General features: G+C 43.3%; 2 protein-coding genes across 4 annotated transcripts in view; both read right to left on the reverse strand.

Annotated features, from left to right (window-relative positions):
- LOC130110271 (uncharacterized) overlaps window positions 1–7135 on the reverse strand; it is a 53972-nt gene extending 46837 nt beyond the window's left edge. For all 3 annotated transcript variants that reach the window (XM_056277319.1, XM_056277318.1, XM_056277317.1), the window contains exon 1: window positions 6977–7135. The gene's annotated coding sequence lies outside the window, so the exon portion shown is untranslated. The remainder of the gene's footprint in view (window positions 1–6976) is intronic.
- Window positions 7136–19174: 12039 nt separating this feature from the next.
- Window positions 19175–27911, reverse strand: part of dgki (diacylglycerol kinase, iota) — a 150632-nt gene continuing 141895 nt past the window's right edge. Inside the window, exon 33 of the mRNA XM_056275905.1 lies at window positions 19175–19460. Within this exon, the coding sequence (XP_056131880.1) occupies window positions 19344–19460 (117 nt within the window). The 3' untranslated portion in view covers window positions 19175–19343. The remainder of the gene's footprint in view (window positions 19461–27911) is intronic.

Consider the following 27911-nt stretch of genomic DNA (forward strand, 5'->3'; position numbering starts at 1 on the left):
GCCGTTTGTGAATAATGAGTTTGTCATACCTTAGAAATGCAATGTCCCCTCTTTCTCTGGCAGCTTTAATTTTAGGCAGCAGCTCCTTTCTCTTCTAGTGAGCTGAATCAGGATAGTCCTCATTTATAAAAATGTTCGATCCTTTCAGCATTTTTGCTTTGCTCAAAATTGTGTCCCTGTCCTTAATTCTTAAAAACTTAACTATTAGAGGTGGAGGTCGCTGTCTGCCTGGAGTGCCATCTGCTACTGTTGATGCTTTTCCGACACGCTGAACTCCTTCTATCCCAACGGTGTGGGGATCCAGGTTCAGTTTTTCCTTACAGAGAGTCAGCATCTTCTCCTCTGACTCTAACCACCTTTCATTCTCAGACTCAGGAATGCCATCAATAATCACATTATGACGCCTGGACTGACCATCCAGAACATCCGCTTTGTTATTTATTATAATCATTGATTCAGCCAGTTTGTGTATGTCTGCTTCATTTGTTTTACATGCACCAGCCAGCACCAGTCTATCATCCATTTACATGGATGATAGACTGGTGCTGGCAGCTTTCAGGGCATCCACCTCCTTTTGCGTGAAACGGAGGCTGATTTTCAATTCCTGCAGCTCTTTCAAAATGGCGTCCATTCTTGTGTTTGTTGTATCCATAAGGGTGCGCACATGAGCTTTAAAGTTGTTTTCCTGCTGCTGTAGCAGTTCTTTGTAAAAAGCTTTTTGTTGATCCAGTAGTTCATGCACCCGCTCCTGGGAGATGTACTGACCATTGTCTTTTTCTTTGTCCTTTCGACCAGCCATCTTGGCAGCGCGGCAGTGTTGCTGTAGGCCTCAACCCCAACGAGGGAATAAACGTCAGATTCTCTCCGATTTCAGTCACAATTTCCTTCCGTATGTTTCAAAGAGAGCACCCAAAGACGAACAGCTCTCTGTCAGAGAAGTAATCCTCAATTTTTACCCCTTCAAGTTCTTAGTTTTCCGTAGTGATCGCAACAAACGCTCACAATCTCAGGCGGGTGGGAAGCCGGAAAACCCGGAAGTACCAGGCTGACAAGGTTCTATAATGAAAATATAAACCTTTAAACAGCATGTCCGTGAGTTACCTCAACAAGAGTAGTCGTGCCAAATTCTTAGATGCCCAACTCATTTCCTGTGCCAGCGTATAACGGCTCGTTTCCGCAACAACCCTTGTGCATATAAATCAGCCCAGTATCACGCCGCGTCAGTACGTTTACATGCAGTTTAGTCGAGCTATGGTTATAGCTCGAATAGTTCATTAGTCCGACTACTGACTTTGGTCCCAGTATACATGCGCGGGAGGGAAATCGATTTACTGAGGGAGTCATGTGGGCTCCGCTATGATAGGTGGTGATATGCACTCTTTCAGCTTGTTTGTATTGGACCATTACCAGTTGACCTATTACGGTCACACACGCAGAGCACAACAATCGTCGTAGTGAACTAGGAAGTTAGCAACCCCTCCGAAGAAGAAGCAGTTAGCAACCCAGAGCTAAACTGGCACAAAGATGGACAACTTTGCGAATCTGTACATAGCGTACCTGTTGTAAAATGAGCTCTCGATGTTTTCGCCATGTTTGCAGTTACTGGCTTCCTCCTCTTTTGTCCCCCTCATCTTCTGTTTACGCTGTTCGACTTCCGGGTCAGACTTGGGGCGCGGAAAGTTAGCGCGTGCGGAGATCGCCTCAACCAGCTCCAGTCCGACTAAGGTGTATACATGCATAAGTAAATCGACTTCCAATCGCATTATCTGGGTGTGTTAGTCCGACTATTACAACTTCGATTTCAGTCGAGCTAACATGTTTAAATGCATTTTAAAAGTCCGGTTTTAGTCGGACTAACGCAATAATTCGATTTTTTAAGTGTCATGTAAATGGTTTGCTTCGCTCAAGCGTGAAAAGTACACCCGTTTATGAAGGTACAGTGCCAGCAGGGGGCGATGGTTATCTAAAGGGTTGTATAAACATTTTCCAGTTCAAGAAAATGTATAAGGAAAGAATAATTAGACAATATGGAGGTGTCAGATAGTGGGGTTTCAGTTGATGGTGAATTATTGTGTATGGCGTTTTTTTTTTTTCCATTTCCTATGTTGCTGTAAGTATTAGTTGTTGAGTAACTGACTGACAGACCATCTATTCTGTTGTTTATTTAGGTTTAAGTAAGGGGCAGGCAAAATAAGATTTTTCTTCTCCCTGCTCCTTTTCAATCACGGAATGTGTAAATTGATGCGTTTGATTATGAATTGCTTGTTTCTGTCTGGAGCTGTACATTACCATGACTGGAATAAATAATAATGAAATGAAATGAAATAAAAGATCTGTAGAACAAAGTCAACAGGGACCTGTCAACACCGAACTTAGCCAGCTTCCTCAGACAAAAAAAGGCTGGATTTTGTATGCATAGCAAATTGGTATTACAATCAAAGTTCAGCTTGTTATCACAGTGCCCAAGTACTACTTGGGAACTATGAGTCATACTTGGGCAAGACTCAACAATTTCAACCTCCTGATCATTAGTCTTAGTGTTGCCGGGTTAGAGGGATTACGTCTAAAGTCAATACACATGTCTTTGGTCTTAGTCGCGTTTAATTCCAAAAAGGCTTAATGACACCATTTGGAGAAATAAGTCCATGACAGGACCACGGGACATTTCATTCTCCTTCAGCAGGCTCACAATCACCGTGTTATCTGCAAAAATCACAATATGATGATTTTTGAACTCACTGCGGCAGTAATTAGTGTACAGGACATATAGGAGAGGGGAGAGGAGGACACAGCCCTGAGGGGAGCCGGTTGATGTGGCAGTCAAGCCAGAAAAGTGTCCATTCACTCTCACTCTCTGAGATCTGTTGGCATGGAAGTCTAAAATCCATCCAACAATGTTGGTGTCCAGCCCAAAACCTTCCACAAGCTTCTGCACTAGCAGGTGAGGCTGTACGGTATCGAAGGCTGACGTGAAGTCTACGAACAACAGTCTGACATGGTTCTTACTACCCCCTAAGTGACTATGAATGAAGTTAAGCAGAGTTATGGTTGCATCCTGAACCCCCCGTTGGTTCGATATGCAAACTGTAACGGGTTGAGAAGGTTAAAGCTACAGGCCTATAGTCATTCAAGGTCTTAGGATGGCTCTTTTTTGCAATGGGAACTACTGTAGATTGAATCCATAGATTGGGGACTTTTTGACGACAGAGTGACATATTAAAAACATAATTGAAAATAGGGCCTATTTGATATATACGGGTGATTCTCCAATTTGGGGCACTTTCGGCTTTTGAACATTTTTAAAAACAAGACTAAATTTTTAAAATCTGTTTTTTTCTCCCCACCTGCCGCCCAATAACTGCCGGGATAGGCTCCAGCATCCCCACGACCCTGGGAGCAGGATAAGCGGTTCAGATAATGGATGGATGTTTTTTTCTTTTTCAAAAGCTTTAAATGGTCTGGAACAAGCATCTTAGCATAGCTTTGATCGTCCTACAAAATAAGTTTGATATTATGGTGCTTTTTTCAAAGTTGTAACAGCAAAATGTGACGGTAATGACACGTGATGGTAACGACAAAGTCTTAGACTTGCTAAGCTAACTTCTTAGCTAGCATACAATGTACAATGAATATACGCGAATAAAGTGAAATTTCTTATTTCTGAACTAAAATACTCAATTAGTAACTTGTTTGGTAATGACGCCTAATAAACATACTCTCAGATCAAGACATATAAATCTTCCAATTACTTACGTTTGTGGACATGAAAAGTCACGTGTCTGCCATGACTGGTCATGTGCCTCTGGCACTTCTCGTTTCCATGGCAACCATACTGTTGTTTGAAAAAACGTTGTTGCTCTAAAATTTTGGGTGTGATCGTAATGACAGATGTATGAGGGACAGCGATATTTAACTATAAAAAATTACAAATTGCACATATACGTATAAACCATATGAATTTGAAATGTCTTCTTAAATTATGAGAAAATGCAAAGTAAAGCTTTAATGAATTTAACCATTTTCATTACTTTATTATAGAGGGGAAGGTAAAAAGTCTGGGTTGGGGACAAGCCCAAAACAGTGAAATTCTGACACATTTGAATTTTCAACATATTGAAGAAGTATTAAAATGTCATCACTGAGACACAATTCTTTTTTTGTAGCCAACACAACACAACTCTAACAAATACAATAATTGTTTATTCAAAAAAATGTTTTTTTTTTCTTGAAAATCTCCCCTGGAGACAGAAAAACTCCCTTAACTGAAGAATCACCCTGCATGTATATAGTCAGTCATCACAAGGATTGACTGTATACAGGAAAAATAAGAGGTGATAAAGTGCAGAGAATATATCAGAGATGCTGAAATAGATGTTAGCAGCTTACTTATATAAAAGTAGGTACATCATGAAAGGTGACATGTCAGTGTCAGGTGTACTCTGTCTGTAAACAAATAGGTAGGGACTTTCCTTTCCCACTGGTCAACCGCCAGCATGTATATTGTCAATGAGAAGTCCTATAGAGCAGGGGTCCCCAACCACCAGGCCATGGACCGGCACCGGGCTGCAAAGCATTTGCTACCAGGCCGCAAGGAAACAATATGATCTACAATATTCAAATAAAAGCCTGGTCCAGCCAGACCATATAATGTTAGAGGGCTTTTGATTTGAAACGGATACTTGAAGTGTGTACAGTGATGTCATTTTATCACTCATTCACATGGCATTCGGCAGACCAATGGTAACTAACTTCATAACTTGGAGACGCACTCAGTCAACTCGCTACTAGCAGCTAGTTAGCTACCATGAGTACTGGTAAAAAACAAATGTCGCTTGAGAGTTTCTTCGGAAGAGGTAGGGGAGATAAAATGTCTAATGACGATGATAACACAAGAGACAGCAGAGGCCGAGACAGTAAAAAAAACAAAAAAACAAAAACAGCTTCCTTCATTAGGAAATATGACATGTCGTTCCTAAAATACGGCTTTATTGCGACCAGTGACTCGCATACTCCAAGCCCTGTGTGTGTGATATGTGGAGACAAGCTGTCTAATGAAGCAATGAAACCCCCCCCCCCCCCCGAAACTGCTTCGGGACATTACTTTAAATCTTATGATACTACTGACTTATAAGCCTGACCTATAGGGGAATTATCAATCTAAGTCACTCTAAAACATTTTAGAGCGACGTTTTAAACATTTTAAAACTAAAATCAAACTGTTGTAACATATCGGAAGTTCGCTAGCAGTCTTCATACCAAGCCGAGACGGTAATCAACAGTCGAGTAACGTTCTTCCTGCAGCCAAGCTGCGTGCGCCTCCCCAGTGTTTGAGAACAAACAATTCCTCTATATTCCGGTCTTTATTAACCCACCCCCGCTCCTCCCCCGGTCCGCCAGAATGTTGTCAATATCAAACCGGTCCGCGGTGCAAAAAAGGTTGGGAACCCCTGCTATAGAGGCCGTAGCAGGGCCCCTGCAGTCCATCTCTGTGTCTCTTTACAGCGCTCCGGTGGGGGGGGGGGGGGGTATGTGATTTTGAACAAGCTAGCCGCATCTAAAATATTCTATCAAGGAAAAACATTCCCTGGTCTGCTTGCTTTTTTTTTTATCTTAAAATTGCATAAAATGTTCACAGGTGACTACATTTGGGACAAAAATAACTTTTAATTGGGATGAACTCCCCTTTGGTCTATTACATGCAACACCCACAAACATTAATACAAGTTATTTATTTGGAATATTGAGTGTAGCTGCTAGAAAAGCAATTACCAAGAAATGGCTTAAGCCAGACAGCCCATCTATAGAGGACTGCTATGATATAATGTATGACATTTTTGTGATGGAAAGAATCACCGTCTCCACGAGGCTTGAGGAAAACTAAGTTTGAGAAAATTTGGGAGAAGTGGAAATTGTGTATTTCCCCAAAACGTCCTTCTTTAGTTTAAATTCGTTTATGCAAGTATGGTTTGGGTACTTTCTCTTTCTTTTATCTCAAATGGAAAAAAAAACACCCCATGTTCTATAATTACTCTGTAAAATGCAGAAAAGATGGATCACTTTCAAAGTATCTAACTAAAGATGATTATGTAAAAATGCAATTAATATGTGATTCCACATAAAAAGTAAAAAAAAAACATGTTCACTTGAAACGATTTGACTACGTCATTAAAACCTTGTGAAAAGCTGGTAGACCTGGTGTGACGACGTGACTCAACGCACGACGCAGGTTATGTAAACATCCGCTGTCTGATAGGAATCGGTCGCTTTTACAAGTAATGTTCAGCGCGCCATGAACCTGGGTGTGCGCGCCTCTACTGGTTTAACTGTGTAACTGCGTTAGGACGCCTCTCCCTCCTGAAAAAAAAAACATTAAGACTTTAGCATCCACCCCACCTCCACCCCGCCCCCCGCTCACACATTACCGTGACACAAAGCACCCTCGGTATAGAAAATAAACCCCACAGGCTTTGCAATTATCAACTGTTGTGCCTCTAGAAAATTCGAACCTGTCGCCCCCTCTGCCTTGCACGTCTTTCATTACTCTGAAGAAACAAAAAATTTCAGCTCTTTCCTTACTCTGAAGAACGAAGAATTTCAGCTCTTTCCTTACTCTGAAGAACGAAGAAGAATTTCAGCTCTTTCCTTACCCTGAAGAACGAAGAAGAATTCCAACTCTTACGAACTCAAACTCTATAAGTCATTTCAACAACCGACGACAACTTTGGGAGAAACCCGAACTCTTCTCTGCACCACTGCACTTCGTCTTATTTCGCCTGTATAGGGTCAATATCTGAAGATTGTTGTGTTGTTGTTATTCTATGTTAAGTACACAAAGAGTCACGAAACCGTAGTCAAATTCTATGCAAGGGCAAACCTACATGGTCGATTCTGAATTAGTAGAAACACACACCGCAATTTCCTTGACTAGTCGTGTCATTACAAATTAACGCTTTCTGGCAACTTGCAGGCTACTTACAAGTGGAGCCGGTGAGAAACGTCGAGCTGGATTAAAATGTTGTTTCCCCCTTTGCCTCTCTGGAGTCGACGGGTGTCTGTCTGTCTTCCAACGTAGACAAACTGAGTGCGGCGCAGTGAGCGGTAATGCCGGCCCTTTTTGAACACTGTCAAAGAAGAAGAAGAAGTTTCTTTCCGATTACGTCACAGACTCTCGACAAAGTGAAACGGAAACGGCGAGACACATTTTCTTAAACGCGCACGTCACACATTCCTTAATCCTATAAAACACAGTTTGTTATTATGGCAAGTCACCAAATCAAATCTTGGAACATGTAATTTAATTTTATTGGCAAAATTCTTCGTGCACAAGCAGAAATGTTGTAATTCCCGACCTTATTTGCAACATTTCCTGCTTGAACTTGAATCTCTCTAAATTCTTTTAGATTATTAAAAGGCAACAAGAGCCGGAAATTGTTAAACTACTACGACAATATCTTTAAAGAACCCTCTGACAATTCTGTGACTTAATGCTCCTTTATTCTTATATCTATTTTCATGCAATTGTTTTCTTTCTTTTTGTTTTATTATTTTTTATTCTGGTTATGTGTTTTCATTGTGTAGAACATTGTTATATTTTACATGGGGGGGGGGGGTCTGTTTTGTTCATTGTGAGTTTCTGTTTTCTGTGTGAAGTTGTATGTAGGCTACATTGCTGTCATGTTGATTCCTGTATGTGTATTGTTTGCAGTTAAAAAAAACAACAAAAGGAACGGTGAGAGTGTATCGTTAGTACTCTTTTCAATCAAATCAAATCAATTTTATTTGTATAGCCCAATATCACAAATTACAAACTTGCCTCAGTGGGCTTAACAGCAACACAACATCCTGTCCTTAGACCCTCTCATCGGATAAGGAACAACTTCCTCAATGAAAAAAAAAAAGACAACGGTGAGAGAGACTTTTCCACCCTTAAAGTAATAAACAGTTTCTTAGGAACCCGACTTCAATTTGGATTTTTATTCCCAATTACTTGTTCTCAAAACTTGGGAGGCCTAAAATTTGTTTTACTTTGCGGCTACAATGTCGAAAAAAAAGCACTTAAAATTGGCAAATTTTCACAAACAAATGCTTGTCTTTAATTAATACAAGCATCATTTTCCTCCCCACAGACACTACATATGGAACAATAGAGTCATTATTATATAAACACAAATCATTGTTATTTTTCTCCCTGTTAAAAGTTTTATTTTTTAGGGAGTTGTTCATTATCTGGTACGAGGGATTAAGGACAGGATGTTGTGTTTCTGTAAAGCCCCTTGAGGCAAATCTGTAATTTGTGATACCGGGCTATACAAATGAAACGGACTTGACTTGACCTGACTATTCTTGGAAAACTGGCTTATCTGTGGAAATTACCTGGTTAAGCAGCTCTTCAATTCCAGAGGCACATTAATGCCATACCCCGAACTTCTAGACAAGTATGGTATTCCTACACCACCAAGGGAACATGCTTCAGTGTTTGACGCCATCCCTTCTGGTGTCGTCATGCTTCTTAGAAACTCAGCAGCATCTGAACTGACTTTACTACCACTGGATCCCGTTGTTACTGGTGTAGGTCTGACCTGTTCCTCCTCTAAAAAGACCCATAATAACGTGTTTTATTTCAAAGAGAACTAGTCTCTGTTCCAAAATGTAGTTTTTTACTGGAATAATCTCATTTCAGACCTGAACTGGAAGAAAATCTGGCGCTTATCTTCTAAATATCTGGTTATTAATAAGGTTAAGGAAGTGACTTTTAAAATGATTCATCGTGTTTATCCCTCCAAGTTATTTCTACGACGATATAAAAAGGACATTAATGTGGACTGCTCATTTTGTCAACTGGTTCCAGCAGCTTTATGACATTTATTTTGGCCTTGTCCCCACATTTGTCCTTTTTGGCAAGATGTCGGTACATTTATTTCCCAATATAGTGATCCTGAATTTTCCCTTTCCTATGAAAATGTATTGTTTGGCTTCTTTACTTATAATTCTAGCAAAGCAAAGCAATATTTTATCATCAATTTGATTTTATGACTTGCAAAACCACATATTCATAAATCTAAATTTTCCAATCATAAACCGTCTTTTTTTTTCAACAATCCTATATTCTAAAAATAGAAAACTATTAAAACCATAAATGTATGTACCCTTTCTAACATTTCTGTGAGCTGATTTTTCGTTTCTGTTAGTGTTCTGATCCCCTGGCATTATCTGTTTATGTATTTACTATGTGTTCACTATGCTGTTAGTTAGTTTTCCTTATTGAATTAAAAAAAACTGAAAGAGAAACGGTGAGAGAGGCACATGACTCAGCAAACGTCACTGCCCGAGAAAAGTTTTTCCCAACATGTGTTTATTTGTCTGGGGCAGATCATATCACGTGTAATATCGCATTGCTCCAGGAGTAAAAAAACAAAACAAAACAAAAAAAAAAACCCAAACAGGAAACGGCTACAACCTCTGTTCCTGCTTAGACAGACTGGTTGATGAACTGAAATCTCAGAAAGGTGAATGAGTTCATCTGGACACAAAGTTTATTGAGCGAAACGTGTTGTCACTCAACCAGTTTAGACTGAAGAGGTCACGTAGATGAGCGATGACACGTTTCTGTCAACAAACGTTGTGTCCAGATGAACTGATTCAACCTTCTTTGAGTTTCATCACTCACCTAAGAGACCTCTTCATTCTAAACTGACTGCCGGTATCCCACCCTTATAAACAATACAGTGATAACAACCCAAACCAACGACCATCCAAAGGAGTTGAATCAAGTGCAACTGGACTTGGTATATATCCGTGAAGACGTTTTGCCTCTCTGAACTTAATGTTTACACATCAACTCAGTGGACAAGAACATTAAGTTCACAGGGAAGATGTAAAGAACAACAGTTTGCCCTTCTTGGACTGTGACGTCCACATTGGGGAAGACAGGAGCCTCCACATTGGGGTTTACAGGAAACCTACACACACAGACCAATATCTACTTTTCGACTCACACCACCCTCTGGAACACAAACTGAGTGTCATCAGAACTCAGCAACACAGAGCTGACGATGTGCCCAGCAGCACTCAGGTCCAACGAGAAGAACACAAACACCTGAGGGGAGCTTTAAAAACCTGCGGCTACCCCAGTTGGACCTTTGTGAAAACTGCAACACATTCCAAAAAGACCAACCAGGGCCCGTATGTTTCTGGGGTCTCCGAGAAACTCAGGACAATTTTTAACAAACACCGCATCCCGGTATACTTCAAACCCAGCAACACACTCCGACAAAGACTGGTTCATCCCAAAGACCATGTACCACACACCCAAAAAAGCAATCTGGTGTATGCTGTACAATGCAATGAGGATTGCACTGACCTATACATAGGAGAAACCAAACAACCACTACACAAACGGATGGCCCAACACAGAAGGCCAAACTCCTCAGGACAAGACTCAGCAGTCTATCTACACCTATAGGGGAAGACACACTCCTTCGAGGACAGCAACGTACACATTTTGGACAGAGAAGATAGATGGTTTGAAAGAGGAGTGAAGGAAGCCATCTATGCGAAACTGGAAAAACCATCCCTCAACAGAGGAGGAGGTCTGCGACACCACCTATCTCCCACTTACAATGCCGTCCTTTCATCTCTACCCAGGAGACTCAAGAAGCCTAGCCTCCAAGAACAAGTCGGTCACTAACGGCTCCAACCACTCTCATGACCACTGAATGGAGCACTAACGAAGTCGAAACTAACACCCCCAACGACCGTCGCTGCTAAACAAATGCAAATTAATAGCTCCGACAACGACGGGCGCGGCCATAACATCGGTACACAAAAGAGCCACGCATATCAATAGCTCTGACCTCTGACAACGACTCCTAGAGGATAAATACTGAGTCTCATCACCAGCCAGCCAGACTAGCTTGGTCTAGTCAGAAAGGCACGAACTGAGGAAGCCTCTTGGATGAGAGGCGAAACGTCTTCACAGATATATACCAAGTCCAGTTGCACTTGATTCAACTCCTTTGAATAACCATGACCTGGATGAATGAGAACATTCACAGACAAACCAATGACCAGTTTCATTCAAATATGGGTGTGACCATTAACCCCAGATAGCAAAATTGCTGTGGTCCAGACCCGTCCCACACCTGACACTTTTATCTGGCCCACATACCGCATGGAATGATGGCACTTGAGCAGTCCACTCCTGTTGGCTAGATCTGGGCCAGAACCAAGCCATAGCAATGCCGCATGTGCACATATTTGTCAAAGGTGGCCCATATTTGTTTTGTGATATTTGGGCCATATTCACCATTCAGATTACATGTTGCCGAGACCACCACATCTTTGCCAAAAAAAAAAGGCCCACATCTGATTTGGCATATCTGGGCCATATTTGCTATTATACATGTGGGCCACTTCAGGCTCACATCCATTTTGTCAGGGCCAGAAGAAGGCCACCAGTGCCGCATCATTGCCTGAAGTGGCCCGCATCCGGATGCTGTCTGGGACAAGAGTTACAATGGCCATGTGTACTATTCACAGAGGTTTGGGGAATGGTTGCAATCACAGCATTGTCAGATGGTGACAGATGTAGTCTTCTGCTGCGTTCCTGACCACTCGGAAGTGGAGGTTTTCTGACCTCCTACTAGAAAAAGCACTGTAGTGAATTCAGGGGGCAGCCAGTAACCGCCGCAGCCAGGACACAAACCCGGGGCGACCTCACTAACCAGTCAACTCAAGGGTCCGACCCATTAGCCAACAAGCTAGCGAGTCTAGTCATTCGTGATCGTTACACTATCCTCCTCCTTCAGGCCTCAGCACACCGGCTCCCTCACGCCTCTGGGCGCACGTGCTTCCGATGGCCTCACGGTTGAGGTCTACAGCAACACTGCCGCGCTGCCAAGATGGCTGATCGAAAGGACAAAGAAAAAGACAATGGTCAGTACATCTCCCAGGAGCGGGTGCATGAACTACTCCCAATCTCTCAAAGTTATCTCTGCATAAAAGTTCCTCCTCTGTTTCGCAAGGAGGCTGCACTACGAGTAATTGAATTGTTTCTACACTTGCCAATAAAAACCATGTTTGTTTTTGTTTTTTTGGTTTGTGTTTGGCATCGTGCACCTGGAATGCTTAGAAGTCGGAAATTGGAAATTCCAACTGGGAAATTCCGACCTTGGATTTTGATTGGAACGCAGCATTAGCCCCCCCGGTTCAGGGATGGTCATTCCCTCTTCACATAAATGCCCTCTTTGACTAGAAGAGGCTAGAATTCAGCTGACAGAAGATGTGACTTGTCACTACAAACCATGCGTGCCTGTACTGGTGTGAGGTACAATTTATAAAGATCAGACCCAAATGACATTACTACAAGTTCTCACTGCCTTGCCCAACTATATAATATGTATTATATACATGTAATATGTATTATATTATATGTACTATAATACATATAATACACAGCTCCCCATGAAGGATGTGTAAAATAGAGATAGCATGGTCTTGTGAATTTTTAAAGAGTTCTGTTTCCTTAGGAAGTACAAACATTGGGGTACTTTTTTGAATATGGCATCTTTGCATTGATGTCAAGACAGGGTTGTGGTCGATGGGGAGGCCGAGGTGCCGATTGCTGTTCAGTGAGTCAGTCCTCTCGCCAATGATCACTGATGATGCGGGGGTGCTCGACATAGCTGAGAGCCAGCGTCAGTCCCATGGTTTTGGGTGTGTTCGGCCGTTGAATGAAGTCATCCATGGACATCTGGAATCTTGTGCTCCAAACACAGAAATCAGAATAAACACAGAGATCAGAATAAACACAGAGATCAGAATAAATCCAGTCAGTAAATCCATCCTTTACTAATATAATTCAAAATGATGAGGTTTGACGCTGCACCTCTGACATGATTAGGCACTATGGCCCCATATTTTAAAAAGCCTGCTGTTGGAGGATGAACACATAGGAGTAGATTTTGGTGACAGTATTTATATATTTGCACCTCGGTCAATCTAAAACAGATTTTTTTTTCATAAATCTGTGAGCAGTTCCAGTTTTAGAGGTGTATAATGTGGAAAGTGGATGCGTGCGTTTGAAGGGGAACACTGGGGTGAGTGTGTCTCTGTTAACCAACAATGGAAAACAGCAACTTGGTGCTAAAATGCACTGGGGAAGTCCACTGGCAGAATGCCCGGACGGGAACTTGAAATAGTTCAGAAACGGTGTTTGTCTTCACAGCCACCGGAGAACTTTCACAGAGCCTCATCGCTTTGGTTAGTGGCGCACACACTTCATATTCAATATTTTGTTTGTAAGCCGGTGCGTGTGAACATCGTATCCCAACTATGAGAAAGTTGATAAGAAGCGTAGGACATTATCATATCATATCATATCATAAACTGCAGGTCTCATTTCTGGAGTGAAGATGTCATGTTTATGACAGGTAATGCAGACACAGCCAGATTTGTACATCCAGGGCGGATATCTGTGTTTGAAATGAAGCCAAATACTTGGGTTTTTTAATCAACCAACTTATTTGAGTCTTTGCCAACTGATTTTTCTGGTTAAATAAGTGTTGGGCAAACACATTTTAGGAGAAATTCTATTTATTCATGGGCAGGCGGATGTTTCCCTCACAGGACATCTCACGTATTTGGGAAGTGTACTTTACTGCAGTGGTTTATGACCTGCATGGGTATATTGGGAGTGACGAAGGACAGGATTAGGAACGAGTATATTAGAGGGACAACTCAGGTTTGACGGTTTGGAGACAAAGCAAGAGAGGTAAGATTGAGATGGTTTGGACATGTGTGGAAGAGAGATGCTGGGTATATTGGGAGAAGGATGCTGAATATGGAGCTGCCAGGGAAGAGGAGAAGAGGAAGGCCAAAGAGGAGGTTTATGGATGTGGTGAGAGAGGACACGATGCAGGTGGCTGGTGTGAAAGAGGAAGATGCAGAGGACAGGAAGAGATGGAAACAGATGATCCGCTGTGGCGACCCCTAACGACCCCCAAGGTTGGACTACCCCTTGGGCTTACCTGATTCTCAAGGCCACATGCTGAGATCCAACCCCAGCACAGCCTCTGATGCCATCTTGGCTCAGACACGGACCCTCCTGTCTTCACTGGAAACAGCCTTCTTCCATCAATCCATTATCCAAGCCGCTCATCCTGCTCTCAGGGTCACGGGGATGCTGGAGCCTATCCCAGCAGTCATTGGGCGGCAGGTGGGGAGACACCCTGGACAGGCCGCCAGGCCATCACAGGGCCCACACACACACACATTCACACCTTGGGACAATTTAGTACGGCCGATTCACCTGACCTACATGTCTTTGGACTGTGGCAGGAAACCGGAGCACCCGGAGGAAACCCACAGACATGGGGAGAACATGCAAACTCCACACAGAGGACGACCCAGGATGACCCCCAAGGTTAGACTACCCCGGGGCTCGAACCCAGGACCTTCTTGCTGTGAGGCGACCGTGCTAACCACCGCGCCGCCTGCCTTATTCCAGTGGGATCATAATATGAGACAGTTTCAATGGTGCTGTGCACGTGTAAACATAGACATTTGTGAAATGTACGAGCATTTGCTAAATAAAAATACACTGTCACTTTAATGGACTCGACCTGGTGACTGTGGATGACTGTGAGATCACTATTCTATGGTCTTTCCATTTCAACGTTTTTAATTTTGCTGCATGTAAACTGAAATAGGCTGTTTAATTACATATTGTGTGAATACAGGAGACAAACAACCCGAAGTTAACTGAAATCAGTCAAATGACATGACTGTTTAATTCTCTCGGGATTGTATGGACTGAATTTGTAACAAGGTTATAAGCAGGCTAAAAAAAAAACAGTCTAAATTCCTCTTCCCTGCCATATTACAGTATTGCAGACCTGGTTGTGGCATGACCAACACTGTGTCTCTGTCTGTTCTACATATTACCATACTGACGGAAAACCTGTCCTCGCTCTGTGAACACAATAAACCCCGTAGGTCTGTCACGGCGAGGGGCCCAGCACACACAAAGTTGAGAATAACTTCCAAATACAACCTCACGAACACAGACACGCCCTGAAACAGACATTTCCAAACACGGAGATCTCCTGGTGCACAAATTCATTTGTCCACAATTAAACAAGGACGGCAGAAAAACCCTGTTTGGCGGGGGGGGGGGGGGTCATTGTCTCTTGAAATAAAAGCCCAACGGCGTCTCAGTCACTATCTGCACGTAAATCCTCTGGTTCATCATTTGAAAAAGAAAAATCTCAGCAGCATCGATTTCTGCAAAAAGACCACCTTTGCAGATCTTGCTCACTGTGCATCTGCATCAGTGTAACGTCACAAAGCATGTGGATAACATCACAGGTTTGCAGGTATGCTAACAAGTGTTTGGTTTCCTCTTCAGGCTGTAACATGTCAACAGACACTGTGAGAAGCTGATTCCTACAAAATGTGTGTGTGTGTGTTTGTTTTGGAACAGGCTTGCGTCTCCATCATATAACATGTGGGACATTCAGAATCAGCCACCCTACTCGGGGAAAACACAATAAAGATAATAGATCATATAAAACAATGAGCCGTTTAAGTTAACTCCTACCACACCCATCAGCAGAACAAAATAATAATAATAATAAAATACAGTAGCTCAAAAAATAACACCCAGCACATCTCCAACCTAAGGGAATTTTTTTTTTTAAAAAAAAACAAACAAAACAAAACCTCAAGTATTTAACATTTAAAACCATAATAATTTAACCAGAGGAATTGATAAAACAACAATAATAATGTCATTTTATTCCATCATAAAGAGTAGTTACCAAGGAGGTAAGAAAATTTCATGCATGAACAACGCTGACGAGTGACACAATTTTAATACAAGCCCAGGATTTTAGTCAAACCGGGAGTCATTGAGAAATGTGTGTAAAATCATTCAGAATGGGGCCGACCTGACACCACGAGCACTGTGTATATAAAACCAGTCACAGACAATTCAGCCCAAGAATTTGAATTACATACATCGTTTATCTGTAAATTTAATATACCCAAATTCATGCTATCCACGCTGTGGGCAGTGGACGTTACCAGCGGCTGTTCGCTGCAGACTTCCCTCCAGAGTCATGCACCTGTCTTAAGTCTATCCTCCTTTACCACGCCGTTCCATCTCTGTGCCATGAAGACCAGAAAAGCCCCGTGGCTGCATAAAAACCCGGGTCTCTCGAAGAAGTTGTGAACCATTCTGCACACTTCCCTAATAGCTGAACTGAAAGGATGAAAATAGCAAAACAATTCCTTATGGGTTCACAGAGAAACAGTAGTGGAATTCAGTGCAGGAAACATGCTGCAAAAATGGTACCCTGACAATGGGCACACCTGTGTAATTCCTTCATATTGTCAATGTCGCTACATCCATTTGGGATTGTAGTTACGATATCCGTTTCGTTCACAACAGGTTATACCAAAAAGAGGAATCACATTTTAATTTCTTTAGTTCAATCCATCGAGACATACATGCACACAAACAAAAGGGAAAAAAGAAACAAGACAATCATAATCCCAACCAGCACTGTAGTTCAACTGCACATTCAATACTCCTCGGTGCTAAATACATGAATATGTTAAAAACATTAATGTAATGTAAACCATGAATAGAGAAATGCAGAAAAAACTTTATCCATTCATATTGCATTGAATATGGCTCAGATAATCTTCTCTACCGCTATCTCTCTGTCTGTCAGATAAATGCTGTACACATGCACACAGCAAACAGAGATACACAAGTGTGTGTGCAAAAGAAAGCACACACACACACACACAGTATAGCACTCTCGCATGTACAGATAGAAACGTGTCTGTATATGTACGTATAAACACGCCCATGCACGCACGCACACACACACACACACACACACACACACACACACACACTACTAGAACAGAACACACGGACTGTAGTTATCTACATGCTGCACATAGGATGGAATGAAGCTTCTATTTCCTCTGCCTGAATCTATGTCTATTGCAGTGGTACATCTCCATTACCTCTTATGTACATCCGATATGCAATAGTGCACGTCAACACACACACACACACACACACACACACACACACACACACACACACACACACACACACACACACACACACACACACTATTAGAACAGAACACATGGACTGTAGTTATCTACATGCTGCACATAGGATGGAATGAAGCTTCTATTTCCTCTGTCTGAGTCTGTGTGTATTGAAGTGGTACATCTCTATTACATCTTATCCATCCATCCATTATCCGAACCGCTTATCCTGCTCTCAGGGTCGCGGGGATGCTGGAGCCTATCCCAGCAGTCATTGGGCGGCAGGCAGGGAGACACCCTGGACAGGCTGCCAGGCCATCACACAGGGCCGACATACACACACACACACACACACACACACACACACACACACACACACACACAATCACACCTAGTGACAATTTAGTACGGCCGATTCACCTGACCTACATGTCTTTGGACTGCATGAGGAAACTGGAGCCCCCGAAGGAAACCCACGCAGACACGGGGAGAACATGCAAACTCCACACAGAGGACGACCAGGGACGACCCCCAAGGCTTGACTACCCCGGGGCTCAAAGCCAGGACCTTCTTGCTATGAGGCGACCGCGCTAACTACTGCGCCACCATGCCACCCCTATTATGTCTTATGCACATCTGATATGCAATAGTGCATGTCAACACACATCCACGTGTGCGCGCATGCGGGGATACACACACAGAGATAAAACTGACTTAACACAAATATACACACACACACACACCCTCTCTCTGGCCGGGAGTACCATGTACACATCATCTCACCACAAAATGTCAAAAGGTGTAAAATATTTGTGCAAGTGTGTCTGCAGAGGTGTGGGTTTACTGGGTTTACTACAGCCTCATTTCAGTGGTACTTGGCTTGTAGGAACAAATGGTCCGCAGGCCCAGAGACATATATTTGGGTGCCTGGGTCTAATTTCACTACCAAAATGGCAGAATATAAATTGCCAACTGACACTAGTAGTATAATTACTGCTACAGTAACATCCAAGAGATGAATTGAATATCAATGACAGATTGAAGACTATTATCTAAGATGAGTCAGACACCATTACAACTCGTCATGGGTTTTCCGATGACTGGTTCTGTACCTGACAAATTATGTCACAAGAAAGTGAAATGCTAAGATTTATAGCCAAATAACTAGGTTTTGTGACATATTCTCATGGTATCGGCCAGAAATTCAGTTTTGGCTTTCCTGAAAGGAGGGATCTTTGAGAACAACTGTGACAGATGGTGGTGGATGTAGTTACACTGTGGACTTGGTGGGACACTGCATCAGAGCAATGTCTTTGGCACTTGTCTCATTAATCCACAAAGGGTTTGCGGGGCAAAAATGAACAACCTATCCTATTTCAATTAGCTGTTTAAATAGACTATGTTATTACCAATATACTCACGACCCCTTATTTCTTAAACTATAAACTGATATCTAAAATGAGTCCCTTACTGTACATGATAATAGCAGTGTGGGTTATTTCTTTTAGCTTGGAGGGTAAAGTGGTAAACGGACTGCATTTATGTAGCGCTTTTCTCGTCTACCAACCACTCAAAGTGCTTTACAATGGATGCCTCACATTCACCCGCTAATACACACATTCAAACACAGGCGGAGGCTGCCATGCAAGACGCCAACCTGCTCATCGGCAGTAAGGAGTTTCCGAGTCTTCTTGCTCAAGGACGCTTCGACACGGCCTCTGGAGGAGCCGGGGATCGAACCAGCTACCTTCCAATTACTAGTCGACCCACTCTACCTCCTGAGCCATGCCTCCCATGGATCCAAAGATGACAAATATTCTCATTCAGCTCTTGCTAGAATGGAAGAGTGGCTTAACTCATGACCCATGACTGCTGGTCCAAGTGCACCACCTGCCCGAGCTAACGCGTAAAACCCCTGCAGTCACTCGCTTGATCATTCAATGTACACGACCAACCAATAAATAGAATATGAATAAATAAATACAAATAAATAGTCGACTGATGATGTCTCCACTGTGCTGCTGCTGCAGTCTGAAGCACTTTTGCCCTCCATTTCGTTCACCGGTCCATCTTTTCATTTTTCATATATCCATTAACAGTCATTAATCTACTCATGGATGATTTCATCCATCCATCCATTCATACAGACCCTGGAGCCATATCCAGACTCTGCTTCTCTTTTACCCACCCTCCGTCTTTTCTCGTCACATCTCCTCTACAAGTGTGTAGAGTCCAGAGAGAGAGTGTGTGTGTATATCTGTGTGTGTGGGTCACACAGCAGTCTCCAAGTCTTCACGGGTGACAGAGGGTGCCTGTTGTGGGCTGTTCAGATACATGGCCAACTCCGAGTCTCCCTTTGCCTCAGCTTGGTCTGCTGGCGTCTTCCCCTGGTGCATGCAAACACACACACACACACACACACATGCAAGTACATCCAACAAACACAAGGAGAAAGATATTTAAATGCCATCCATTCTGATTTAAAAGCTGCATAATTTTCTTATATATATATATATATATATATAGGTGTGTGTGTGTGTGTATACATATATGTGTGTGTGTGTATATAGATATGTATATATACGTGTATATATGTGTGTGTATATTTATTAATTTATTGGATTCCCCCCCTTTTTCTCCCCAATTGTATCCGGCCAAATACCCCACTCTTCCGAGCCATCCTGGTCACTGCTCCACCCCCTTTGCCAATCCGGGGAGGATTGCAGACTACCACGTGCCTCCTCTGATACATGTGGAGTCGCCAGCCGCTTCTTTTCACCTGACAGTGAGGAGTTTCACCAGGGGGGGCGTAGCGCGTGGGAGGATCATGCTATTCCCCCCAGTTCCCCCTCCCCCCAAACAGGCCCCCCAGCCGACCAGAGGAGGTGCTAGTGCAGCGACCAGGAAACATACCCACATCCGGCTTCCCACCCGCAGACACGGCTAATTGTGTCTGTAGGGATGCCCGACCAGGACCGAGGTAACACGGGGATTTGAACCGGCAACCTCCATGTTGGCAGGCAACAGAATAGACTGCCATGCTTACTGGATGCCCCTGAATCATTTTCTTAATCCCAAGTTATAGATAAACTAACATATTGTGAGCTTATGCACTGAACCCCACAATGATTTGTGTTGCATGTCGAGTGCATCCTTTACACAGAAGCCAAACCCCGAGCACCGTTGTCGAGTGGAAATGCCTCATGTGGAAGCTCTGAATGGTATCATCATCAAGCGTGATACGCTTTCATAGCCAAAGACTTAGTTTGTGATGCAATCAAGATGTTGTTTAATAGCACCCTCCGTCAAAAGGAATATTTTCTGGTTCCATCCATTTTATTGTTTATGTATCCAAAGACGTGCTCCTCAACTTCCACCTTTAGTCCACAACCTCTTCACATCCTCCCGCATCACTTCCTGTCCGTCTCCAAAAACCCCCGCGGCTGACAGAGCAAAGCGATCCCCCACCCACATCTACAGGCCATAGTCGAGCAATAATATATCCGCTGCTGGGATCTCTCGCCCCTCCTAACATGTCTCTGGACATTGTTTAACTAGAGTTTCAATTCTTCTTCCACACACTGTTGGAATGAACTTCTCAAATCACTCACAACAGCAGAGGCCCTCGTCATCTTCCAACCGTTGCAAGATGAAAACAATCAGCACCAACCGAAAAAGCAACTACTGCCTCTTCTAAAAATGCCCCTCTTCCTCTTCTTTCTCTCTTTGTTTCTAATTTTCGAGTTGACTCTCCCTAACATAAACCCCTTTTTCACATGCAACCTAACCCATGAATCTTCCAGCACCTTTCATGTAAGAGGTCATGTGTGAACACAAGCTGTAGTCGATTTTTCCAGAAAAGTTGTACTGGAGATTTGTCGGCTCAAGACTTTGTAATGTTTACAGAAATGTTCTGAACCGGTTTGTACAAAAGCTGTAAGACGGCGGGCTTCAGGGTAGCGTAGTGGTCTATTTTGTTGCCTCCCAAGATGGGGCACACCAGTTCGAATCCCTGTGTTACCTCCAGCTTGGTCGGGCGTCCCTACAGACACAATTGGCCGTGTCTGCGGATGGGAAGCCAGATGCGGTGTCCTGGTCGCTGCACTAGCGCCTCCTCTGGTCGATCGGGGTGCCTGTTCGGGGGGGAAGGGGGAACTGGGGGGAATAGCGTGATCCTCCCACACGCTACGTCCCCCTGGTAAAACTCCTCACTATCAGGTGAAAAGAAGTGACTGGCAACTCCACATGTATCGGAGGAGCCATGTGGTAGTCTGCAGCCCTCCCTGGATCGGCAGAGGGGGTGGAGCAGCGACTGAGACGGCTCAGAAGAGTGGGGTAGTTGGCCAGGTACAGTTGGGGAGAGAAAAGGGGGAAAATAAAAAACAAAAACAAAAAGACGGCCGGATCAAACACGCAAAGTGTTATTCCAATTGCTTTTAAGGCACTTTTAAAAAGGAGCAAGTGAACCATCACAAGTTAATGTCTCTGCGGCTTCCTCACAGCGGGACTTTGACTGAGATAAAAAGAAAGTGCATATCTGAAAGATTCTGAAAATTGAATCGACCCAGAAATAAGAGAGCTACTCTTTGTCCATGCAGGTGTGCGGTTGGAATGACAGATGAGTTGCAATGGTGATGGACAGGTCGACGGACGAGATCAGGCAGGAGTCTCCGTGGACTATGATGTTCGCAGATGACATTGTGATCTGTAGTGAGAGTAGGGTGCAGGTTGAGGAGAGTCTGGAGAGGTGGAGGTATGCACTGGAGAGAAGAGGAATGAAAGCCAGTAGGAGCAAGACGGAATACCTATGTGTGAATGAGAGGGAGGACAGTGGAATGGTGAGGATGCAAGGAGTAGAGGTGATGAAGGTGGATGAGTTTAAATACTTGGGGTCAACTGTCCAAAGCAATGGGGAGTGCAGAAGAAAGGTGAAGAAGAGAGTGCAAGGCAGGGTGGAGTGGGTGGAGAAGAGTGTTAGGAGTGATTTGTGACAGAAGGGTACCAGCAAGAGTTAAAGGGAAGGTTTACAAGATGGCAGTGAGACCAGCTATGTTATATGGTTTGGAGACAGTGGCACTGATAAAAAGACAAGAGGTGGGGCTGGAGGTGGCAGAGTTGAAGATGCGAAGATTTTCATTGGGAGTGATGAAGAAGGACAGGATTAGGAACGAGTATATTAGAGGGACAGCTCAGGTTGGACGGTTTGGAGATAAAGCAAGACAGGCAAGATTGAGATGGTTTGGACATGTGTGGAGGGGAGATGCTGGGTATATTGGGAGAAGGATGCTGAATATGGAGCTGCCAGGGAAGAGGAAAAGAGGAAGGCCAAAGAGGGGGTTTATGGGTGTGGTGAGGGTGGACATGCAGGTGGCTGGTGTGACAGAGGAAGATGCAGAGGACAAGAAGAGATGGAAACAGATGATCCACTGTGGCGACCCCTAACGGGAGCAGCTGAAAATAGTAGTAGTAGTAGTAGCAGTAGTAGTAGTAGTAGTAGTAGTAGTAGTAGCAGTAGCAGCAGCAGTAGTAGTAGTAGTAGTAGTAGACTCTTTGTCCATGCAGAGGATGAAATCAATAAGCAGCTGTATGATACAGTTTAGATGCTGTAGTTGATGATAAAAGAAAAGTCATCCTACATGAGCGGGGAGTAACCAGACACTGTTACGTCACGTGTGAACAAACTGTCTGTAGATCTTATAGACAGAAGCTGTATGTGTGAACAAGGGGGAAAACCCGGTGTAAAAAATCATTATGTAATGGAATGGGTGTGTGTGACACTTCCTTCATTGCCTGTGACTGTTAATGCTGGGTTACAGGGATTCTGTGGGTACATTCAACAGACACAATTGCAGGGCAAAAAAAAAAAGTGCCAGTGCCAATGGATAACTACTGTGCTGTACAAAGAACTGATCTCCAAGGACTTTGGACCAGGGACTGTTTCACACAATTGCAAATCCTAGTAAAAACCGAATTTCATTCTCTTGTTGAGAGTTTTTATTAGCTGTCACACTGCAAGGTTTTTATTTTTTTTTAAACTAAATGAGTTCACTGCTTTAGTGTTTAAGGTTTTGAATTAGGAAGCATTGTACATTTATTTTTTTAACCATAAAGTCTAAAACACACATTTTATTTAGAAATTCACATTTGCAGCGGCCTCACCCAGTACCGTCCATGCAGTGTCTTGTCCACGTCTGCATCTAAGTTTGTCTTTGTTTGATGGCTGGGAGAGCCTGGTCTGCTGCGTCCTGTGGGCCCAGGGACCACAGCCCTGCCTGGAGCTGCGACTGAGGAGGAAACACTGAGGATGGTCTGGCAGGATGCGAAGCAGGGCAGGCTATGCTAACTGCTAGCCCATGTAGACCAGCAGTTCCAATAACACCAAGGGTAGTCTGGCAGCAGCCTCGCCTGGTGTTGACTGTGGTGACTGTGGTGGTTTTGGTGTTGTCGTGTGGAGTACAGGGAGGTGTGTCGAGGGTGTCTGGCTGGGAGAGCTGGCATTGGATTGGCTGGGGGAGCCTGGTCTGCTGTGTTAACATGTATTCTCACTATATTATGTTCAATACGGTAAATGTTCACAGCATGGCTTTTGTGGATACTGGGGACGCATGCGCGGTGGACCGGACGGTCTTGGAGGGAAATGTTTTACTTGTTGTGAGCGCAGCTGGCTGGCATGATGGCCGGTGCGTAGAGAGAAATAAAGTTTCTCAAAAGATAATAAACGTCGTGTTTATTCTAGTTTAACATTGGTAGCAGAGGATGGTTTGAAGATGGCTGCAAGTTATAAAATTCCACCGAAATTTGACGAGGCTAGGCCGTATGAATGTTGGAAGAATGAAGTCAACATATGGATGCGAGTTACAGAACTATACAAGAAGAAGCAGGCTCTCGCGGTTGCTTTGGGACTTGACGGGCGAGCGAGAGAAACGGCATTGGAAATACCTGTGGAAGATTTAGACAAGAACGATGGTATGACAACTTCATTGGCGAAATTAGATGGAGTGTTTCTTAGAGAGGAAAAAGACCGCGCATACGAAGCGTACTCTCATTTTGACAGTTTTACAAAAGACAGTGCCTTGTCCATGGCGGACTATATCATTGAGTTTGAGCAGTGATATAACTGGATGAAGAGATATAACATGACGCTGCCCGATGCTGTGTTAGCTTTTAAGCTACTAGACACAGCCTGTCTTGATGAAAAGAACAGACAGTTAGCACTGACTGCGTGTACAGATTTGACGTTTTCTTCGATGAAATCGGCACTGAGGCGGATATTCGGTGGCAAGCTGGCAAGCACCACACATGGAATTCAAGTGAATCAAGATGAAGCTTTTTTCACAGAACAGAGATCCCGCGGAAAGGGTTACGTTAATAAACTAAATGTGACGTCGCAGGGTGGACAACATAAGCAACCCTACCTGGGACTAATCCTCTTGATAAGTTTGGTAAAAGGTCTAGATGCGCCATTTGTCAGAGCACTTTTCATTGGGCTAAAAATTGCCCACACAGAGAGAGTGAACAAGTGAAAGTCACTGAAGATGTAGAAGAATGTAACATTACACTGTACTCAAAATCTACTATGTCAGATTCAGAGATCTTGTTGACTGAATCTTTAGGATCAGCTATTATTGATACTGCTTGTACTCGCACTGTATGTGGCGAGAAGTGGCTAGACAGCTATGTTAATGATCTTAGCGAAGTCCAGGTAAACCAGTTGATGAAAACAGAAGTGCCCAGTTCTAGACCATTTAGATTTGGAGATGGAAATGTAGTATACTCCACCAAAAGAGTTAAGGTACCTGTAACAATTGGGCAGACTAAGTGCCAAGTTGAAACAGAAGTAGTCAAAGCTGACATACCACTATTACTGAGTAAGACATCCCTGAAAAAGGCAGGCACTGTTTTGGATATGGAAAATGACAGAGTTGTGATGTTCAAGCAACCAGTGCCTCTTGAGTTAACAAGTTCTGGATGTTACTGTGTAGACATCAGAGGTAAAGAAAATATGTCCCCCAGTGTAAAGGACCAGGTCCTTACAGTCACAGAGACCAGGGCCAGTGAAAAGGATGAGGTCCTTACAGTCACAGAGAACATGTCCCCAGATGAGAAACACAAAGTTCTCCTGAAGCTGCATAAGCAGTTTGGTCACGCTTCTGCGGAGAGACTACTAAGGCTTCTTCACAGCTCAGGAAATAGAGATAAAGAATGGAGGCCTGTGTTAGAACAAATAGTACAGGACTGTGACATTTGTCAACGTTACAGTAACACAAAGCCAAAGCCCGCTGTGGGTTTACCATTAGCTTCAGAGTATAATGAAACTGTTGCGGTGGACTTGCATGAGCTTGAACCTGGTGTATGGTATCTCCACATCATCGACCATTTCACCCGCTTTAGCGCCGGAAACATCGTAAAAACAAAGAGGTCGTCTGAAATAGTCAACTCCATCATCCACACTTGGATAAGTGTTGATGGTCCCCCTCAGAGACTGTACAGTGACAATGATGGGGAATTCAATAACGACGAGATGAGAGACATAGCAGAAAACTTTAACATAGAGATAAAAACGACGGCAGGATACAGCCCCTGGAGCAACGGGCTGTTGGAAAGACACCATCAAACGCTCACTGAGATCCTCCTGAAGGTGAAACGAGAGAATGGATGTGACTGGGAAACTGCTTTAGACTGGGCCCTTATGGCTAAAAACAGTATGGTTAGTGTGCATGGCTACAGTCCACACCAATTAGTGTTCGGTAAGAATTCTAACCTCCCCTCTGTTTTGGTTGACAAACCACCTGCTCTAGAGGGTACCACGATGAGTATGAGGGTAGGGGCACACATAGCAGCACTACATGCATCTAGAAAAGCTTTTACAGAATCTGAATGCTCAGAGAGGATAAGGAGAGCCTTGCGTAAACAAACCAGATCCACAGATGACAGATATGTGACAGGAGACAAAATATATTACAAACGAGCTGACAGTACAGAGTGGAAGGGGCCAGGGGTAGTTATTGGCCAGGACGGAGCTGTTGTGTTGGTGAGACATGATGGCATTCTGGTAAGAGTCCATCACTCTAGGCTTCGTAAAGTGAACACTCAAGAAAAAAATGATCAAACTATAGAAAATGATGCAACTAGGGAGACAGAAAATGAGAGAGGCACTGTAAGCTATACAGAGACTAGTTCAGATGGTGCACAGAGTACAGACAATGAACAGGATAATACACAGGATACAGACAATGAACCGGATAATACCAGAGATAGTGAAACTAATAGTATAGATGTACGTCCTCCTGCCATCACAGAGAGACAAAGTATAAAGTTTGGAGCACGGCAGACTGTTACATTTATGGATAAAGATGACGGTAGTCTCCAAAAAGCCAGAGTTTTAGGTAGAGCTGGCAAAGCAACAGGGAAAAGGAAACATTGGTACAACCTACAATACATTGAACCTGATGGTAGTAATGGACAAAAGAAGGCAGTTGATATGTCACAAGTTGACAAGCTTAATGTTGATGTTGCCAAAGATGCTGATGTGCTCATTACTAAAGATGTCTCGTTTGATGTCGCTAAACAACAAGAGATTGAAAGTTGGCGTAAAAACAATGTTTTTGAGGAAGTTGTTGATGAAGGTCAAAAGTGTGTTTCCACAAGATGGGTGTGTAATTTAAAAGAAACGTCTGGTGGTATAGTGCCTAAAGCACGCCTTGTAGCAAGAGGCTTTGAAGAATTTAATATTGATGAGTTGCAGAAAGATTCGCCAACATGTGCTTCAGAATCACTCAGACTACTGTTAGCAGTCATCTGTCAAAACAAATGGCAAGTCCATTCGATGGACATTAAATCTGCTTTCTTACAGGGCATGGAGCTTTCTAGGGATATTTATATACGCCCCCCACCTGAGGCAGGAAGTGTCAATGTAATATGGAAACTAAAGAAATGTGTATATGGTCTTGCTGATGCCTCATTGTACTGGTATAACAAAGTAAAAGAAGTAATGATATGCACAGGAGGGAAAATGTCACAAGTAGATCCAGCAGTATTTTATTGGTTAGATAAAGAGTTAAGGGTAACTGGGCTACTCGCTTGCTACGTTGATGATTTTTTTTGGGAATGTAACTGTTGATGTTCACTATATCCCTGCTTTGTAACAACAGACTTCACTGTGTTTTTTTTTTCGTTTAAAAAGTATAGCGAGATTGTTAACATGTATTCTCACTATATTATGTTCAATATGGTAAATGTTCACAGCATGGCTTTTGTGGATACTGGGGACGCATGTGCGGTGGACTGGACGGTCTTGGAGGGAAATGTTTTACTTGTTGTGAGCGCAGCTGGCTGGCGTGATGGCCGGTGCATAGAGAGAAATAAAGTTTCTCAAAAGATAATAAACGTCGTGTTTATTCTAGTTTAACATGCTGCATCTGGTGGGCTGAAGAACCACAGCCCCTGCCTGGAGCTGCACCCGAGGAGGAAGCACTGAGGGTAGTCTGACAGGACGCAGAAGTGGGGCAGGCTAAGCTAACTGTTAGCAGTTCTGACAGTCATTCTGGCTGGCGTTCGTTCCCTTGGACAGTGGTTTCTCTTATATATTTTTTTAGTTTGGATAGATGTGTTAGTTTGGATGTGTGTGTTAGTTTGGATATGTCAGTTAGTTTGAGTTTGCATATGTATGTTCTTGAAGTTCTTGTAGTTTTTGGATGTGTTTTTGTCCTTGTGTTGCACTGCTTTGGGCTGGGGGAAATGATATTTCGACAGATAAAGTGTTTCTGATTCTGAACAGAGATAAAAACATTAGGACCGACTGCTCTGGTCTTGAACTTGTGACCATGTGAGAAATATGA

This window comes from Lampris incognitus, chromosome 3 (genome assembly GCF_029633865.1).
Source record: "Lampris incognitus isolate fLamInc1 chromosome 3, fLamInc1.hap2, whole genome shotgun sequence".
Taxonomy (NCBI): Eukaryota; Metazoa; Chordata; class Actinopteri; order Lampriformes; family Lampridae; genus Lampris; species Lampris incognitus.